Source organism: Cervus canadensis, chromosome 6 (assembly GCF_019320065.1).
Source record: "Cervus canadensis isolate Bull #8, Minnesota chromosome 6, ASM1932006v1, whole genome shotgun sequence".
NCBI lineage: Eukaryota > Metazoa > Chordata > Mammalia > Artiodactyla > Cervidae > Cervus > Cervus canadensis.
In genome coordinates, this window is record NC_057391.1 from 77,918,505 (window position 1) to 77,939,593 (window position 21,089).

At 42.9% G+C, this 21,089-nt stretch overlaps 1 protein-coding gene across 8 annotated transcripts in view; it reads left to right on the forward strand.

Annotated features, from left to right (window-relative positions):
- SIPA1L1 (signal induced proliferation associated 1 like 1) overlaps window positions 1–21,089 on the forward strand; it is a 369,406-nt gene that overhangs the window by 339,226 nt on the left and 9,091 nt on the right. For all 8 annotated transcript variants that reach the window (XM_043472442.1, XM_043472434.1, XM_043472441.1 and 5 more), the window contains 3 exons: window positions 13,118–13,357; window positions 14,133–14,298; window positions 18,827–19,073. In XM_043472442.1, the coding sequence (XP_043328377.1) occupies window positions 13,118–13,357; window positions 14,133–14,298; window positions 18,827–19,073 (653 nt within the window). The remainder of the gene's footprint in view (window positions 1–13,117; window positions 13,358–14,132; window positions 14,299–18,826; window positions 19,074–21,089) is intronic.

Genomic DNA, 21,089 nt, shown 5'->3' on the forward strand with positions numbered 1-21,089 from the left:
ATAGCTCTTGGGACTCCTGAGTCGGTAGACAGGCTCTTTACCACTAGTGCCATCTATCTGTAACTAATTACTACCTAGTCCCCTTACTAAATGGTTGTTTCTGTGTTTGTTGAGGGTTAAGAAAAAAAGGTTATCAAAGGTATTGCAAACTGCAGATGTACTTTTAAGATGAAAGGTTTTGTCGTTTCCTTCTTGAAGGGCTTTCCATCACTGAGTATACTTATCTTGCTACTTTCCCTTCAGTAAACATGTATCTCCCAAGAAACTTGGCTCCTCCAGTTTCCTACTTTTTCTTCATCCTTTTTAGATGCCAATTCTGGACATGACTCTCTTCTCGGCTATGCCTAATAAAGTGATAATATTCATAGTTACATCTTGTTAGCTCCCTATTAACTAGCTCAGCATTGTAGACCTACTCAGCTTGAGGTCCACCATGACCCATGAGGTCTCTTCTGCTGCGTAGGCCTAACCAGTCACTTCTCAATGCCTTATGTGTCCATGTGTTCTTGTCCTTATTCACTATCTCCCTTCTATAGGTGAACAGTGTTCTTTGCGGCAGTCACTTGGATATCCCCTTTGCCAGCTTCACCATTCCTGCTACATTTCTTTTCCCCCCAGTCCTTTAGAATTAGCGTCTTCGGAGCCCTCCTAAAGTTCAGGGCCAATATCAGACAGAATTGGCTAGTGCTGCACACAGTGAGGGGAGTCCTCCCTAATCGTTATCCTCCACATTATCTGTCACCCAAAAGATTGTTTGTTATCTGTACAAGTAATCACAGGAAACCCGATCAGCTTCCCTCCCCTTGGTATCAGGCCAGCTTCCAGCCTTTGCAGATCTTGCCACAGCTGCTTGACAAGTGACTAATTGCTGCTCTCCCCCTCCTGAAAATACCATCCCAGGCTCTGTAAAAGCCACCCCTCTCTGTCATGCCTGGATAGTAGGGGACTCCAAGTGTTTTCTTCGGCAGCTCTCAGTGGTACAGAGTAGTGGGCAGATGTTTTCTGTAGGAGGTGGTGGCCTTGTTCATGACCCAGAAATTGCAGAACAGTTCCCCAGGCCTTCATAGCTTCATCAGTTGGGGCGTTGACTCCTAGCCTGCAGGGTGCCCTGTCCTGTGGTGGTCATCCCTTCCCGAGATCGACAAGCAGATGTAGCTCCTCCTCTCCAGAGTGCACCCACCATAACTAGTGCCCTTTTTGGGAACTAGTCATCTAGCGTTGTCTCCTGTAAAGTCTGACCACAGCTGGGAATGTGAATAGCCAGGTAACCGCACATTGTTTCATGGTTTCCTTCGAGCAGCAGGTCAAGATGAGAAGTTTGGACAGATTCAGACTGTCTCAGATTCTCCGACACCCCATTGCCTCTTCTCTCTTTATGAGACGAATCATGCATGTGTGTGTTCTCTCTTCCTTTTCACAATTCATGTCTTGTGCACCCCTAGTTCATAGTAGCACTGTCTACATTAGCCAAGACATGAAGCAGCCTAAATATCCACTGACAAAGACATGCATGAAGAAGATGTGGTATATTACACAGTTGGATATTACTCAGCCATTAAAAAAAAAAAATGAAATAATGCCAATTGCAGCAACATGGATGGACCCATGATCATACTAAGTGAAGTCAGTCTGACAGAGAAAGACAAATATTATATGATATCACTTATATGTGGAATCTTAAAAAATGCTGCTAGTGAACTTACTTATAAAACAGAGAGAGACTCACAGACAAGAAAGTAACATGATAGTTACCAAAGGGGAAAGGATGGGGAGGGATAAGTTAGGAGTTTGGGATTAATACACTATTGTATATAATTAGATAAACAAGGACATACTATATAGCACAGGGAACTCTATTCAATATCTTGTAATACCCTATCGTGTAAAAGAACCTAAAAAAAGAAGATAAATATATATATATATATATATATATATATATATGAATCACTTTGATGGACACTTGAAACTAACACAGCATTTTATTTTATTTTATTTTATTTTTTATTTTTTTTTTTTTTAATTTTTTTATTAGTTGGAGGCTAATTACTTCACAACATTTCAGTGGGTTTTGTCATACATTGATATGAATCAGCCATAGATTTACACTTATTCCCCATCCCGATCCCCCCTCCCACCTCCCTCTCCACCCGATTCCTCTGGGTCTTCCCAGTGCACCAGGCCCGAGCACTTGTCTCATGCATCCCACCTGGGCTGGTGATCTGTTTCACCATAGATAATATACATGCTGTTCTTTCGAAACATCCCACCCTCACCTTCTCCCAGAGAGTTCAAAAGTCTGTTCTGTACTTCTGTGTCTCTTTTTCTGTTTTGCATATAGGGTTATCGTTACCATCTTTCTAAATTCCATATATATGTGTTAGTATGCTGTAATGTTCTTTATCTTTCTGGCTTACTTCACTCTGTATAATGGGCTCCAGTTTCATCCATCTCATTAGAACTGATTCAAATGAATTCTTTTTGACAGCTGAGTAATATTCCATGGTGTATATGTACCACAGCTTCCTTATCCATTCATCTGCTGATGGGCATCTAGGTTGCTTCCATGTCCTGGCTATTATAAACAGTGCTGCGATGAACATTGGGGTGCACGTGTCTCTTTCAGATCTGGTTTCCTCAGTGTGTATGCCCAGAAGTGGGATTGCTGGTCATATGGCAGTTCTATTTCCAGTTTTTTAAGGAATCTCCACACTTTTTTCCATAGTGGCTGACTAGTTGCATTCCACCCAAGTGTAAGAGGGGGTTCCCTTTTCTCCAAACCCCTCTCCAGCATTTATTGCTTGTAGACTTTTGGATAGCAGCCATCCTGACTGCCGTGTAATGGTACCTCATTGTGGTTTGGATTTGCATTTCTCTGATAATGAGTGATGTTGAGCATCTTTTCATGTGTTTGTTAGCCATCTGTATGTCTTCTTTGGAGAAATGTCTGTTTAGTTCTTTGGCCCATTTTTTGATTGGGTCATTTATTTTTCTGGAATTGAGCTGCAGGAGTTGCTTGTATATTTTTTGAGATTAATCCTTTGTCTGTTTCTTCATTTGCTATTATTTTCTCCCAATCTGAGGGCTGTCTTTTCACCTTACTTATAGTTTCCTTTGTAGTGCAAAAGCTTTAAGTTTCATTAGGTCCCATTTGTTTAGTTTTGCTTTTATTTCCAATATTCTGGGAGGTGGGTCATAGAGGATCTTGCTGTGATTTATGTCGGAGAGTGTTTTGCCTATGTTCTCCTCTAGGAGTTTTATAGTTCTGGTCTTACATTTAGATCTTTAATCCATTTTGAGTTTATTTTTGTGTATGGTGTTAGAAAGTGTTCTAGTTTCATTCTTTTGCAAGTGGTTGACCAGTTTTCCCAGCACCACTGTTAAAGAGGTTGTCTTTTTTCCATTGTATATCCTGCTCTTGTCAAAGATAAGGTGTCATAGGTCGTAGGATTTATCTCTGGCTTTTCTATTTCTGTTCCATTGTCTATATTTCTGTCTTTGTGCCGTACCACCTGTCTTGATGACTGTGGCTTTGTAGTAGAGTCTGAAGTCAGGCAGGTTGATTCCTCCAGTTCCATTCTTCTTTCTCAAGATTATTTGGCTATTCGAGTTTTTTTGGTTATTTCATCAAATTGTGAAATTCTTTGGTCTAGTTTCTGTGAAAATACCGTTGGCTAGCTTGATAGGGATTGCAGGAATTATAGAATTGCTTTGGGTAGAATAGCCATTTTGACAATATTGATTCTTCCACATCCATGAACAGGTATTTTCTCCTCTGTTTTGTTGTCCTCTTTGAATTTCTTTCATCAGTGTTTTATAGTTTTCTATGTATAGGTCTTTTGTTTCTTTAGGTAGATATATCCTAAGTATTTTATTCTTTTTGTTGCAATGGTGAATGGTATTGTTTCCTTAATTTCTCTTTCTGTTTTTTCATTGTTAGTATATAGGAATGCAAGGGATTTCTGTGTGTTAATTTTATATCCTGCAACTTTACTATATTCATTGATTAGTTCTAGTAATTTTCTCGTAGAGTCTTTAGGGTTTTCTATGTAGAGGATCACGTCATCTGCAAACAGTGAGAGTTTCACTTCTTCTTTTCCTATCTGGATTCCTTTTACTTCTTTTTCTGCTCTGATTGCTGTGGCCAAAACTTCCAACACTATGTTGAACAGTAGTGGTGAGAGTGGGCACCCTTGTCTTGTTCCTGATTTCAGGGGAAATGCTTTCAATTTTTCACCATTGAGGGTGATGCTTGCTGTGGGTTTGTCATATATAGCTTTTATTATGTTGAGGTATGTTCCTTCTATTCCTGCTTTTTGGAGAGTTTTAATCATAAATGAGTGTTGAATTTTGTCAAAGGCTTTCTCTGCATCTATTGAGATAATCATATGATTTTTATCTTTCAATTTGTTAATGTGGTAACACAGCATTTTAAATCAACTGTTTCAGTTAAAAAAAATTTTTTTTTTTAATTCATGTCCTGGAATGACCAAATAAATCAAATGTTGGTCCATTTTTAAGAAAGGGAAAGGGCCCTATATATACTTCGTGTAAGAAAGAAAGCTAGTGTCTCTTCATGTCTAATCCAGGAGCATCCTGAATAATTCTTGGGCTTCCCTTGTGGCTCAGCTGGTAAAGAATCTGCGTGCAGTGTGGGAGACCTGGGTTTGATCCCTGGGTTGGGAAGATCCCCTGGAGAAGGGAAAGGCTACTCGCTGCAGTATTCCGGCCTGGAGAATTCCTTGAACTCTATAGTCCATAGGGTTGCAAAGAGTCAGACACGACTGATTGACTTTCATTTTCAGTTTTTCCAGTTTAGACATACACACAGCTAGACTCACATTTTTCTACAGACAGAAAAATAGCAGATACTGCACTTGTCACTTCTAACGTATCTTCTCTTTTTGTTCCATATTATTGGCTCATTACCTTCTTACACAGTTCCTGGGGAGAGATCTAATTTGCCATGGGTACAACTAGATTGCAGCACATTAAATTAATAGAAAATCTCCAGGAAAATGAAACAGCTCGGCCACACAGTTCCGCTTTGAAAGTATGAAGCTGACAGCCTCATTTCAGTTGTTTGTAATTAAAGCCACTTCAGAGATTACTTGGGGAAGTGTGTGGAGGCAGGTCCCTCTGTGTGGTTCAAGGCCAGGAGGATTGGTCTACTTCAAGGAGTCCCACCACACACACACACACACACACACACACACAGAGCTGGGCTTGGAGAGGGGGCCACAGGTGAGGGAGGAGACAACCCACTGTGGAGTAGGAAGAGAGTTGTGGGCTAATGGAATTATTCTTAAGCTCTTCGGAACATGAGAGTCCTTTGGGAATTGTTAAAATACACATTTCTGGGGTTCAGTGAGATGGGACATGAGCCAAGGAATCATTATTTATATCCACACTTGCAGAGGGCCAAAGTTCACGGCTGCAGAAACACTATTTGGGTGCCTTTCCCCTCTTGATCTTGACTGAGTGAAGCTGGATTTTGATGAATTTTGATAATTCAACTGGATTCGAGCAGTTCTCAATGGGGGTGCATACTTGGGGGAGATTTTTGCCAACAAACACAACTCAGGCATCACCCCAATTCTCTTATATTAAAATCTTTGGAATCAGGGCCTCAGTTCAGTTCAGTCACTCGGTTGTGTCCGACTCTTTGTGACCCCGTGGACTGCAACACACCAGGCTTCCCCGTCCATCACCAACTCCCAGAGCTTACTCAGACTCATGTCCATTGAGTCGGTGATACCATCCAACCATCTCATCTTCTGTCATCCCCTTCTCCCACCGTGAATCTTTCCCAGCATCAGGGTCTTTTCCAGTGAGTCCATTCTTCGTATCAGGTAACCAAAGTATTGGAGTTTCAGCTTCAACATCAGTCCTTCCAATGAATATTCAGGACTGATTTCCTTTAGGATGGACTGGTTGGATCTCCTTGCTGTCCAAGGGACTCTCAAGTGTCTTCTCCAATACCACAGTTTACAAGCGTCAATTCTTCAGCGCTCAGCTTTCTTTATAGTCCAACTCTCACATCCATACATGACTACTGGAAAAACCAAAGTTTTGGCTTGATGGACCTTTATTGGCAAAATAATGTCTCTGCTTTTTAATATGCTGTCTAGGTTGTTCATAACTTTACTTCCAAGGAGAAAGGGTCTTTTAATTTCATGGCTGCATTCACCATCTGCAGTCATTTTGGAGCCCAAGAAAATAAAGTCTGTCACTGTTTCCATTGTTTCCTCATCTATTTGCCATGAAGTGATGAGACCAGATGCCATGATCTTCGTTTTCTGGATGTTGAGTTTTAAGCCAACTTTTTCAGTCTCCTCTTTCACGTTTATCAAGAGACTCTTTAGTTCTTCTTCCCTGCCATAAGGATGGTGTCATCTACATATCTGAGGTTATTGATATTTCTCCCGGCAGTCTTGATTCCAGCTTGTGCTTCCTCCAGCCCAGCATTTCTCATGATGTACTCTGCATATAAGTTAAATAAGCAAGGCGACAACATCCAGCCTTGACGCACTCCTTTCCCGATTTGGAACCAGTCTGTTCCATTTCCATGTTCTAACTGTTGCTTCTTGATCTGCATACAGGTTTCTCAAGAGGCAGGTCAGGTGGTCTGGTATTCCCATCTCTTGAAGAATTTTCCACAGTTTGCTGTGAATTAAGGCCTAAGAATGTGTATTTTTAAGGCTTCCAAGTGATCCTCCTGTGATGACAAATTAGGGGACAAATAAACTAAAGTGCTCACCTTCAAGCTGTGAGTTGTACGCAGTTAAGGAAGAACTACCAATGCATCAGTCAGTTGTTTTTGCCTTTACCATTGTTCCCAAATCTAATCAATTGTTAAGTAGGGCAGTCCTTGATTATAACCATTAGTGAACAAAACTATGCTGGCATTTCACACCTGGGAGCTAGTTTCAGTTGTCCTATTCACAAATAAAACCAATAATCAGGGCCTGTGGTCACAAATAAAACCAGTAATCAAGGTCTAGGGATAATTAAGCAGTTATCCTTTTAATAATACACTTATAAACAGAAACATACTCTGTAAGAATAAAACAACATCCAGTTTTAAATAGTGAATAAAATACACTATCTTTATGCAAGAATATCCCATGTATTTAAAACGGATGGCTAATTTGTGGTTTATTCAACAGTTTCCTTCAACAAATATTGAGTACCTATAATTGTCAGGGACTATTCCAAACAGATATAATAGTGAACAAATCAAACAAAAATTTCAACCCTCGTGGAGTTTATATTTAAACAGGGGCAGACTGTCCTGACCCTGTCCACTTGTGAATGGCCATAAGAAAAATGAACACATCCTCTCCCCAAGGCTGGCCATTCCAGGAGATTTGTAAGATCAATCATCTTTTACTTTACTCCCTCACACCCCCACCTCTATTCTATAAAAGACACTGGCATCCAGACTCCAATAAGACACTTTTTTTTTGAGACATTAGTCTGCCATCTTTGCGGGCAGACAGACTATAAACAGATAAAGAAATTAAATATATAGTGTGCTCTGTAGATAATAAAGAGAATCCCTCTGTGCAATTAGCATTTTACTGGGAGTCTGTTGCATTCTGGTATTGTTAAATATATTTACAAAGATATCCCTGCCTTCAAAGAGTTTATCATGTAGTACAGCAACTTACTAAATGCTTCTCAGAGAGATTATGGTAGTAATTTAATTTACATAGTGCAGGACAGAGCTCCAAAAACTGTATGTGCTGTACACATTACTCAGCGTTTGAAGTTCCTTAGCCTTTTCTATAACACTCCCTTTATGCAATACATTCATTATGGCTAAAAACAGCATAGCTGTGTCATGCAACATGGGGGAAAGATGTATAAATTAACAGACTGTGCAATTTACATTCTTTTCCCATGGCTAATTATTTCTATTTCAACCATGCATTTAGTCTTTGAAAGCCGCAGGGTTTTGAATACCGATATTATCACATCAACATACTTGTTGCTGAGAAACGTAAAATAAGGGCAATCAAATGTACCTGTGGTATAATGGTTTTCAGCGTATGAGATCAGGGCCGCCACATCATCCTGGGAACAAGTTAGAAGTACAAAGTCTCGTGTCCGCCACCCCACCCAAGCTCCCAAGGCAGAATCTCTGGGGTGAGGCCCTCCAATCTGTACCTGAACGTGGTGATGAGGGAGAATGGCTCAAGTCATTCAAACACATGCCACTCACTGGTGGATACGGATCAAAGCAGGTGAAGCAAGTGCGTGATTATCCAAGGTGAGTGCACTAGATCCTGATTTTATGGTTTTGCACTTTTCTGGAATATGCTTCAGACACTAACCAGGGTTGAGGCTTGAGACAGCTCCACATCTGAGTTGTGAATGTATATGAGGTGTGGGTATAGTCAGCTGTATATGAAGTTAGGCTTCCCTTGTGGCTCAGCTGGTAAAGAATCTGCCTGCAATGCGGGAGACCTGGGTTAGATCCCTCGATTGGGAAGATCCCCTGGAGAAGGGAAAGGCTACCCACTCCAGTATTCTGGCCTGGAGAATTCCATGGACTGTATAGTCCTTGGGGTCGCAAAGAGTTAGACACGACTGAGCAACTTTCGCTTTCGCTGTCATAGTCAGGTGAAATAAATCTGCTAACCAAAGATTAAGTCTTGTCGCTATGTAACTCACAAATAGTGGTACACCTCTCACGTGATTTTAAAGTACCCCAAAGGCTATGTTCTCATACTATTTCAGAAACTTCTCTGGGTTGATGCTCCCTGTGTGGATAATGCATTTGCGGTTAACCTTGATTTCTGGTGTTGTTATATATGGGTTTGCCTGCCTATATCTTTATCTGTCTTTTACCATCCCCTTGTTTTATCTTTCCACTTTGTCTCTTTTCCATAACAGAATCCTACTTTTATTATTTTGTTCTTACTGGCTTAATATACTGCACTTGTGGAGGAGTTCTGCATTTCCTTAACTCTTAAAGCAGACAAATGGAGTATCTGTTATCAAGAGGTAAAAACTAAATGAGATTGCATTGCTTTTAAAGTTGCGTTGCCCTTGGAGGTTTTGTGAAGGGTCTTCTCTTTCCCCTTCTCCCTAAATAGAAAAATCTCTGGGGGAAAAATTGTTATTGTTAGAGGGATAATGAGAGTATGGCTAGGCTTTTGTTTTTAAATCTCTATTGAATTAGTTACAGTATTGCTTCTGTTTCATGTTTTGGTTTTTTGGCCGAGAAGTACTTAGGACCTCAGCTTCCTGACTGGGAATTGAGCCCACGCCCCTTTCACTAGAAGGCAGCGTCCTGACCACAGGACTACCAAGGAAGTCCCCTTCGTTACTCATTTTTAAGATGATATTTTTTGTAGTTTGAACCTGGTTCCTCCTTTTTAGTTGCAGAAATAAAGGAGATGGTTATGTTTAATCTGACGTTTCAAGGCCCAGTTAGTGTGGAAAACCCTTGAGATCACCTTTGCCCTGTGTCCTGTTCCTCCCCCCGCCCCGCCCCCCCAACTTTGTCCTGCTCTCTTCGAGTCTGTTGCAGAGCCTCAGGGACTGATTCAGCCTTCTCCTTTCAGGTCATCTATTTTTGCTTTGTTTTTGTGGACGTGTTTTCATTGAAGTGTAACAGACATACAGAAAAAGGCACAGATCATCCACGTACATCAGGGTGGGTTTTCGCAAAGTGCACTTACGCATGTCATCGCTACCCAGATCAAGGACTAGCTGGAACTTGCCCAGCAGCCAGACACCCTTCCTCCCACACGTCCCCCTCCCCATCACCTCCCCTTCCTCCCCAACTGAACACTATCCTGAATCCTGAAGTCACACACTCACTATGCCTATCTGGGCGCTTCATGTCAGTGGAATCATCCCATATGTATTATTCTGCATCTGGTGTCTTTAAGTCAACATTATGTTGGTGAGATTCGTCTGTGTTGCAAATAGTGTCCGTTTATTTTCATTGCTGTGTTATATATCCATGGTGAGAACACACCAGTTAGTTTATCCATTCTGTTATTCAGCACTCGGAGCATTTCTGTGTTGAGGATATTACAGGTTCTTTTACGTGTCCTCTGATACATATATGTATGTACTTCTTTGCAGTATATACCTAGGAGTGGAATGGCTAGAGTAGGATTTACGTATATTCAACTTCAGTAGAGACTGTGAACCGGTTTGCCAAAGTGGTTGTAGCCAGTACACTCCTGCAGTGTGTGAGAGTGTTGGTTGCTTCACATCCTTTCTAGCATTTGATACTTTTTAATTTTAGCCACTCTATTGTGTAGTAGTCCCTCTTTGTGGAGTTAATTTGCATTTTTCCTGATAACTGATGATGTTGATTGTCCATCTTTAATGGCTTTTAGATATCCTCTTTTGTGAAATTCCTTTTCACATCTCTGCCCATTTCTCTGTTGGGTTGTCTCTCTTGTTAATTTTTAGGAGTTAATTATGTATGGATAAGAGCCCACTGTTGGATATATGTTTTATGTATATTCTCCTGCTCTGTGTCTTTGGATGAATAGAAGTTCTTAATTTTAATGAGTTTCAATCATTTTGTTTATGATCCAGTTAAAGAAACCTCTGTCATAAGGATATTCTTCCATGTTACAGTCTAGAATCTTTAGACATACATTTAAATATAAGTCCAATTGGAATTGATTTTTATGCAAGTTTTGAGGTGAAGTTCAGTTCATTTTCATATATGTGTGTGTACACATATGAAAACATAATGTGTGTATGTGTGTGTGTATGCACATACTTTATATATATATATATATAAAATCTCTGGACCATTAGGGTTTTACTTTTTGTTGTATTTTGTTTTGCTTTCTGCTTAGTTTTTATAGTGAACTTTTTAAATTTTAGAGTCATTTTTAATTTGCAGGCAAGTTGCAAAGAGAGTCCAGAGAATTCCCATGTACCCTTTGCCCATTTTCCCCTGTTCTCCTTATCTTACATCACTATCATACATTTGTCACAGTTAAGGAGTCAATGTCAATGCATTTTTACTAACTAAAGTCCATGCTTTATTCAGAGCAGGACCATTAGGTTTTGACCAGTGCGAGTGCTGTTGAGGAATGCCTTGAGACCACACCCTGTTAACTAAAACCTTCAGTAACCAGCTCCACTGGAGTGACTTGTCTTAGATCTCAGCCTAAGCTAGAGAACTCAGCCGGGCTCAAGAGTCATGAACGTAGGTCCCATGAGACGACTAGGAAGGAACTGTGGAAATCCTGCAATCAGAGGCCCTCCAGGTCTGACATCTGGAGAAAGAAATGGCAACCCACTCCAGTACTCTTGCCTGGAGAATCCCATGGACGGAGGAGCCTGGTAGGCCACAGTCCATGGGGTCACGAAGAGTCGGACACGACTGAGCGACTTCACTTTCACACATTGGGGAAGGAAATGGCAACCCACTCGGGTATTCTTGCCTGGAGAATCCCAGGGACGGGGGAGCCTGGTGGGCTGCCATCTGTGGGGTCACACAGAGTTGGACATGACTGAAGCGACTTAGCAGCAGCAGCAGCAGGTCTGACATCACCTTAAACTTTTCATCTCCAGTTTTGAAAATCCTGCCTGAGTTTTAGAAGTACAATAAGCAGTCTTCTCCTTGAGTCCTTCAGAACTTTAATTTTGTAACTTCTAACCAAAGTGTAAAATATACCGATAATGAGCAGTTTTTCGTGCTTAGTCATCATGCCTAATATTACATCCCTAGGATTTATTTATCTTTTAACTAGAAGTTTGTACCTTTTGAACTTTCTTTAACCATTTCACCCACCACTCTCCAGCCTCTATCTTTGACTCTGTTTTTAGGAGTTTGGTTTTCTAATTTTTTGAGGAACCTCCATACTGTTTTCCAGATTGCTGCCAACAGCAATGTAATGCACAAAGGTTCCCTTTTCTCCAGATCTTCACTCACACTTTTATTTCTTATCTTGCTGATAATAGCCATTCTAACAGGTGTGAGTTCTCATTACAGTTTAGGTTTGCATTTCCTTGATGGTTAGTAACGTTGAGTATCTTTTCCTATACCTGTCAGCCATCTGTATGTCTTCTTTGGAAAACTGTCTATTCAAATTTTTCTACCCATTTTTACAATTCAGATTGTTTGCTTTTTTTGTTCTTGAGTTGTATAAGTTCTTTATATAGTTTGGATATTAACCCCTTATCAGATACATGATTTGCAAATATTTTCTCTTGTCCAGTAGGTTGCTTTTTCACGCTGTGGGTGATTTCCATTGCTGCCCAGAAGCCTTTTGGTTTGATATAGACCCTCTTGTTTTAGTTTGACTTTTGTTGCCTTTGCTTTTTGTGTCAAATTCAAAAAAATGATTGTCAGGGAGCTTACTGCCCATGTTTTCTTCTAGGAGTTTCACTGTTTCAGGTCCTGCATTCAAGTCTTTAGTCCACTGTGAGTTAACATGTGTGTGTGATGTAAGGTGGTGGTATCGTCTAACCTGATAAAAAGCTTTTTAGAGAGTGTTACTATCAGGTGCTGGGGGGAGGGAGACCTCCGGGTGCCCCTTTGGCCTTGGACGTGAGCATGAGGAGAGCTCCGTGTCTGAGCCGGTCTTCTCTCCCCTCTTGAGCTCGGGGCTGGGGAATGTCACTGTGCCCCTGAGTTCTGAGGAAGGGAGGACGGAGAGCTCTGGATACTGCCAGGCGTTTTATTGCCAACTCCGCCGCCGCGCACGCACGCACGCACACACGCACGCACGCACGCACGCACACACACATACACCTCTGCGAGACTTCTCTGTACCACACACACACAGACGCACACACACACGCACACCTCTGCAAGACTTCTCTGTACCACACTTCAGCGGTGCTGGTGTACTTCAGAGTATCCCTGACAGTCTTAACTATTTTTACTTTTCAACTGAAAGTGCAGAAGCAGCCCCCATCACCATGTTTTACTTTGACAGCGGACATTTAAATTGAAGCGAAAAGGTGAAGGCAGGCTAGCCAGCCCCATTAATATTTTATGAAATACTCATTGTTCTGTAACCGGGCCGCAACCCCTGTCCTGGACGATGCTTTTATGGCTGGCAGGCCGACCCCAGGAGGCACACACAAACCCCCATCGTTTTTTCTCTGTCCTGCCTCTCCTCAGTACCATGAGCTCGCGACACTCTGCCAGCCCGGTGGTCTTCACCAGTGCCAGAAGTTCACCGAAGGAGGAACTTCACCCGGCCGCCCCCTCGCAGCTCACTCCTTCCTTCTCCTCCTCTTCGTCCTCCTCCTCCGGCCCTCGGACTTTCTACCCCCGCCAGGGCGCTACCAGCAAGTACCTGATTGGATGGAAGAAACCCGAAGGAACCATAAACTCCGTGGGATTTATGGACACGAGAAAGTAAGGACTCTGTTGCTTCTCTTGCTGGGCGCTTTGCGTTTCACATGACAGTGAACAGAAAAGCCTGGGGCAGTTTCCTGCAAGAGAGGAGGCCGGGCTCCAGACGGGGGAGAGGGTGGTCTCGTAGGGAAGTTATTTTTCTTCCCACGTGAAACGTGTCTTACATTGTTTCTCTGCCACATTCCTTAAATAATATGTATTGAAAACCTTCAGATTTGAGAATCTCAAAGTCTCGTAGGAAAGAGTCTGTCTGAAGAACAAACTTCAGAATAATCGCCCCTTGGGTGTTAAGACCACACTGGTCCCTTTGATGCTGTTAATCACAGCCTTCCTGTGTAATTGCTAACTGGCCCAGGAGGGACTATTAGAAAGTAAGTGACCACCTCTGAACATAAAGAACTTTTGACAAAATAGTACAGCAAAAAATAAAGGATCCAGTCAATGACATTGTTTTTGTTTCTATAGAGATTGCATTTGGGATTCATACCCTGTGGTCTTTTTTATTAGTAAGTCTGTTGCTGATTTTGGCTTGTGGAGTTTATCATTTCCTGTGAAAGAGTGATTTATTCATCAGGCTTTTTATTTTGTATTTCAAACTGGTCTTGTTTCTCTTTACAAGCACTTATCCAAATAGATTATTAATATAATTGAACAGAAGTAATTCTCCTCTGTCTCTTCTAATAGGTCTCCATTGACTTACCTCTTTCAGACCCCATCACACCCTTGAGTCCACCTCATCAAATTAACTTCTCCCCTCTCTTTCCCTTCTTTCAAGGCGTCATCAGAGTGACGGCAATGAAATAGCCCACCCCAGGCTGCGTGCCTCCACCAGGGACCTCCGGGCGTCCCCAAAGCCGACCTCCAAGTCCACCATTGAGGAGGATCTCAAGAAGCTCATTGACCTGGAAAGCCCAACCCCTGAATCCCAGAAGAATTTTAAGGTACGGGGCAGGGCTTGGGGTGTACAGTAGTCAGAGAGAGGCCAGACAGGGCAAAATTTCTCCAGGAAGTGGTGATTCCCAGCTACTCCTCATCGGACCCTCCCTTCCCTCCCCTCCCCTCCATCACCCAGCCATCTCAATATTTAACTCATGTGTTTTCCAAGTGTCCTGTCCCTGCGGCCACATCCCTTGAGTCTGGGTTTATAGTAACCTATCCCCACCCCCAAGGCTCCTTTTCTTCCACTGTATCCTACTTACGACGCACAAGCTATACTTTCTTGACATTATCACTCAGACGACATTGCTTCTTTTGTGGGTATGGTCAGCTTGGGAGGACCCCTCAAGCCCATCTCAGGCTCTGCTTTCTTGTCTCTAAAGCATGCCGTCTCACTCCCAAATGAGCCAGCAGCTGGTGTTGGCTGAGCTGGGCCCAAAGGTACTATATTTCACATTTAGCATAAGGTGTTCCTGTCTGGAGTGTACTGGGTGGCCCCACGAGAAGAGAGTCCACCGCTCCAGAGGTCATGGGTGCACACTTTGATGTTTTCTGTCCTCTGTGTTCTCAGTTAAATGATTTGTAGTCTGTTTGAAGTGACTAAAAAGCTTAGTTTAAGAGGACCTTTGAGAATTGATGGAAAGTGGAAGCTGACATATTTCCTTAACCACTTACCATCCTCTGAGGGCGAGAGACGTGCCCAGCGTGATGAGCCGTGTGGTCTCGTCTTATCCAGGCTTCCTCATCGCCATTCTAGTTTCTGTGCACACACACGTTCCTCTTTGTGTGCGTGTGCAGCACGTGTGTGTGCGTTCTTCTAGATAGGTCAGGTATACATCTGAACCTGACAGATCAACGTCTCCAGAGATGAAATGTACTCCAAAGACCATTCTGGAGTTTTGCAGAGAAATCATTGAGTTATTAACATAAGCATTAACATCATAAATCATTTTAAAGACTTAACATTCTGGATTTCTATCATTTCTGTTTTATAAGCCAGCACTTAACAGTTCTGACTCATCACCCAGGGCACAAATGGTTTCCTTAGCAACCCCGCAAAAGATAGTACTTGAAACTTCTTTCTTTACCCATCAAAAACCAAAGAGGTGTATTAAAATTTTTAACTACCAGTTTCAAAATTATTTCAGATTTTTCCTGAGGTTAAAGGAAAATAAAATCTGCCCTGAAAGGAATCTTTCCTCCAATCCTTAGTTTAACATTTTTTGAAAGGGGCAAGCTCAGAGCTTTCTTTCTTTTGATTTACTCCTGCAGTGAAAATAATTGAAAGCAAATGTCTGTCTTGCCCTTATTCCAGGTCTTGGCTTTTATTTCCAAAGTGAATTACTTTAACATTCCTATTTGAAACAGGAATGCACATGCTTTATGTGTTGACTATATTGCCATGAGACCCTCTGCAAAGAAAGTGCTTCTGCTGGTTGAACTATTATGGGGAAAAGGCTGGGAGCAGGAGCTGGAAAAGTGCTCTGTTTTCTCTCTTGTGTCATCCTTTTTCATTTGGCTTCAGATGAGTTCAGCTAAGTAGCTCTGTGTGTCTTCTGAGACTCATCTGAGTGACCGTGCCTCTGCTGTGTCAGTGAGGCCAGTGCGCCCTTGCGAGGTCTCCCCCGCCACGCCTGGCTCAGGGCTCCAAGCCACCGCGTCAGGCTTCAGGGTACAAGGAGTAGCCTGCTCTGGGCAGTGATCCTTGGAACCCACTCACGCCACATTGGCAAGGGCTACTTGTGAGCCACCATGAATGTCAAATGACAGGTTGTTCCCAGGCTCATCTGCCAGCAGAGGGAGACGACCGCTGCAGGACGTGGCCACACTCTGCTGGGCAGGCTGCAGCTGGGAGGTGGGTGTCTGGGAACCTCCAGGCAGCTGCTGTGAAACTCGTATCTCAAGGGAGATGGCAGAGCTGTAGCATTCTGAGAAACCTCATTGGCAGGCAGAGCTGGGATCACCGTATTCTCCCCGAGGGCTGAAGCAGTCCCGCAAGCGAACAGAAGAGTAGTGCAAACCCAGAGCCCTGCTCTCCAGCCAGCACTCTCAGATACAGACCAAAGGAGAGGTGACACGCAGGGACCTAGTGTTTAGGAAGAGATGGTACTTTGGTTTATCCCAAGTGCAAGAGTGCCCCATTTCACCGAGAGCCGGGGCGCATGAAAAGAGTGAGGAGAGGAAGGAGATGGACCCTGAAGCAGGAGGCCATCTCTCTAGGCCTGGCTCGATCGGACTCAATCAGTGGTGCCCAAATGATTTTAAAGTTTAAGAATCTTTTTGTTTCCTACTAACAGTTACACACAGAAGCCCAGCACATAGAACTGAGATGGCAGAACTTCTCCGATAGGAAGGGTGGGGTGTCTTGGACTCCTGGGTCCCCCATGAACACCTCGTTTCCCCAGGCAGTGATTCCTGGAGGAACCCTTAGGGCTCCTTGGAACAGAGTTGCAATCCCCCTTCCTAGATGCTCTCTAAAATCCTTTCTGAGTCTGCCACCCGCTGCGTTTTGGTTCTTTCCTGGGGGCTGGCAGCATGGGGCAGCACCACTCAGCGATCTCAGTATGACCTCCAGGGAAGGCAGAGGGTGCCCTAGGGAACTGGGTAGGTGCACACACCTTTAAGGCTAGAATTGAAGGGGACTGAGGGTGGGAGCCATTGCATATGCTTGGACCAGACTAGTCCTGCTATTTTTTAATAGATAGAAAGCATCTAGGCAGACCGCTTCCTTCCCTCTCCTCCCTTAGTGCAAGCTGTTATAACTTAATAAATCATGCTGTCCAAAGGATCTCTTCAAGTAGCTGCTTAGCTTGAAGTATATTAATATTTCTCAAAGAGGCTGAAATTAGAACTGGTGAAAATTCTCTCCTCTATAAATTTATCAGGGTGGGGATATTCACTGGAAAAGGAAATCCCTTGGCCAAATCCAAAGGTGCCAAAAAAGATGGAGAGCAGTTTTTTAATAGATCTGAGATCTGAGCTGGTAGGCAGGAGCTTTATGTGACAGTTCTGGAACCTTGGGCAGGTGGAGCGAGATGGTCTGCTTTCTCTTTTAATTTACAATTGGCAAGCTATTTAACCTCTCTAACGCCCACTCTTGTGGGTGAAGTGAGAAAGGAAATCATCATTTCCATACCAAGTCCCTGCCCTCTTAAAGACCCACATAGCATTTATCACAGCAGCTTAGTTTTCAAGGTAAGCACATATGTACTTTGGGTTTAACTCATCATGAATTTTAAAAAGTGAACACAGTCGGCTACACTTGGAGCTCATTGACAATGCATTTGATTAATAATTTTTTCATATGGATGTTGCAGCTATGCCTGCCACATTGTGGACAGCTTTGACTTGATCAGCCCTTGGCTTGGTGGATGGAAGTGTGTTAGACCCCAGAGCCCATTGAATGAGTCTCAGCCTCCTAGATGGAGCCGTTGCCGTGTCATTATCTCTCTGTCCCTTCAAAGCGGCATGGAAAGTTTCACGGTGGCTTCCTGCCAGCAGTGACTCAACCCTCCTACTCACATCCTCACCTGTTCCCCACATTGTTCTCCCTGCCAAGGTGAACAGTCAACTAAGAGGAACTGAATAAGGATAACTCCGTTAACAGACCACATACTCTGTTGGCTTGCAGGATACTGGATATTTCAACATCGTTAACATGTCTGTTTTTTCCTTCATGAATGGGTTTCTCAGAAGCTTGCTGTTTGCACAAAAATCTCAAATAAAAGTCAAATCTGGTCACTAAGGCAAAAGACATTAACAAGAGATACAGCCATCCGGAGCTTTTGTCATTTTTATATAACTGTGTGTATCCTTGTCTTTTATAAAGATAACTTCCCTATTTTTATTTCACCAATAGAAATCCATCTCAAAAAATAATCTCCCGAGCTCATTAAAAATAATATTAGTCGTTCGAGCTTTCAAGAGTCACCTATTATTTGAGTGACTGTGTTGTGAAGATCAAAGGCTCTTGTTGCCTGGCAAACACGTGTCACTTGACAAGCTTCTGAGGATACCTTCCGGCATCGTGGCTGTTCCCTTGGGGACCATAACATAATTTTGGAGCACCATTGATGCATGCCATTGTGACCAGTCCAGCATTTCTTGGAATCCTCAGAATAATCCTGAGTGCTTTTGTGCCCCCATTTCATAGATGAAGAATTGGGTTCCGAGCGATAACATGATTTGGTCAGTGACACGGGATTCAAATAAAACCCGTATTTATCTGTTCTTAAAGTCTTGCTGTAACCATGGCACACTAGTGATGAAACCGCTTCATCCTACATCTGAATCTTGTACTGAGCACCCTTTGACCGCAGCCGGCATGCTGGGCGGTGAGGCTGTGACGACCAGGAACTCTGCTCTGCCCTTGGGGATATAGAGATGGTGGACCCTGAGGCCTCCTTTCTGGGCTCCAGGATTTGAAGGGTTGTGTCTATGAGAGTGATTTTGTTAACCTACCCATCCCGCACCCCAGGTCGTGGGTGTGTGACCCAGAAAATTGATTTCTGCTGTCCTGATGCTGTTTTTCAGTTCCACGCACTCTCCTCTCCTCAGTCCCCCTTTCCCACCACCCCCACGTCAAGGCGGGCCTTGCACAGAACGCTGTCCGACGAGAGTATCTACAGCGGCCAGAGGGAGCACTTTTTCACCTCGAGGGCTTCACTTCTGGACCAAGCCCTGCCCAACGACGTCCTCTTCAGTAGCACGTACCCTTCTCTCCCCACATCTCTTCCTTTGCGGAGGCCTTCATACACCTTGGGAATGAAGTCCTTGCATGGTAAGCCTATCTCTAGCTGCAGCTAACAGCCCTGCTGATGATGACCCGTGTCCCCCAAAACACCTGCCATTCAGTTTGCTCAAGGATGCTAATTAGAGGAAGTCCTGCTTGCTTGCTCAGATTATCTGGGCTCCCTACCCTGCCATTCAGCCTCTCACCTAGAATCCCAGCCACAGGGTATGAACCCTGGGCCTCACCACACCACAAGACTCCTCTTGGATTAGTTTCAGGTGTCCCACACAATGATTTGATATTTGTATATATTGTGAAATGATCACAAGATTAACATCTGCCACCATACATAGTTTAAAAGTGTTTTTAAACTAGAAGTTTTAAAAGTTTTTAAAAAGTTTTAAAAATTTAACAGTTTAAAAAGTTTCAAAAGTTTCTTTCTGATGAAAACTTTTAAAATTTACTTTTCTAGTAGCTTTTAAATATGCAATACAGTTATTAGCAGTAGTCACCGTGCTACAGATTATATCCCCATGAATTCCTTATTTTATCACTGGAAAGCTGTACTTTTGACTCCCTCCAGCAATTTCTAATACCCCCACCCCTACTTCTGGCAACCACCAATCTATTCTGTGACTATGAGCTCACATTTTTTTAGATTCCACACCTAACCACACATAAGTGAGATGGATCATACAGTATTTATCTTTCTCTGACTTTTCATTGGCACAGTGCCCTCAATGTTCATCCATGTTATTGCAGATGACAAAATTTCATTTTTTAAAAAATTTATTGGCGTATAGTTGATTTACAACATTGTGTTAATTTCTGCTACATAGCAAAGTGATTCTGTTTTATATATATATGTTCTTAAATTCCATTATGGTTTATCACAGAATATAGAAGATAGTCCCTGTTCTATACAGTAGGACCTTGTTTGTGTCTGTTCTATGTGTAACAGTTTGCACTGGAGCAGTATTTTAAATCTCCTGCCTTCCTGGTTAGCTTTCTCCCTGCATCATCCCTGCACCCCTAACCCACGTCCATGACTGTTCCTCTTCATCTCGGTCCTGTTCCCCACACGGTCCCCTTCTCCAGGGCAGACATCACTTAAGGGTTACACCAGCTTCTGTCTCCTCCCTCTTGATAGGAGGTCCACCTACAGCATGAACCTGGTTTCTCTTTGCTCTAAAAGGCCACCTGCAATGAACCAAGGTAGACACGTGAACTGACCACTTTTACCATCTGGACACTAGGAAGCGCCTCCGTGTGGTGACCTAAATAGTAACCTTATTTTCTCCCCTTCTCTCCCTACGTTGGGACCACTCTCCCCGCACTCCATTCCTCATACAACTTCCTGCCTACGTCAAATGCTTCTTTCACTTCATTTTTTTTTTTAAACCTTTATAGTGATAAAATTAAGCCCTCTGGGAAGTTTTTATCTGCATGCATCATGTCACAGGAGGCCCTGTCCTCTAGAAGCTCTCATGCTAAGAGGACAGCCTGGACACCTGCCTCCCACCCATCCTTACTGTCCCGGGGTTGAAGGCTGGCACTGAGGGAGGGGAGGGGCAGCCCACCCTCCGCGGCCCCTTCCGCCACCTCCTGTTGCTTTCCTGACAGTTAGGCAGCAGCCTCAGTGATGCCATGCCCTAATCTGAGCGATCCTTGATGGGCTGCCGTCCTTGACGTCATGGGTGTGACCACCACTGAGATGCATTTGGGGAATGAGAAACTGCTTTTTTTTCCAGATGGAAATTTAGGACCCAGAGATAAAAAAGCAGAAGGATTGTGTATGACATAACAAAACTGTCTATTCCAAAGAATCTGAAAATGTGTGTGTGTGTGTGTATATATATATAGAATCACTTTGCTGCACATCAGAAACCAACGCAACATTGTATATCAACTTTACTTCAATATTTTTTTAATTAAAAAATTATTCCAGCTTTACCCTTGGTGGGAGCAAGTTTAAATAGAACTGAGCCTTTAATATCAGGCAGTAGTTGTTGATTTCGATTTTCTCATCATTTTGGTCATTTTAAGCACATTAATAACTAGCAG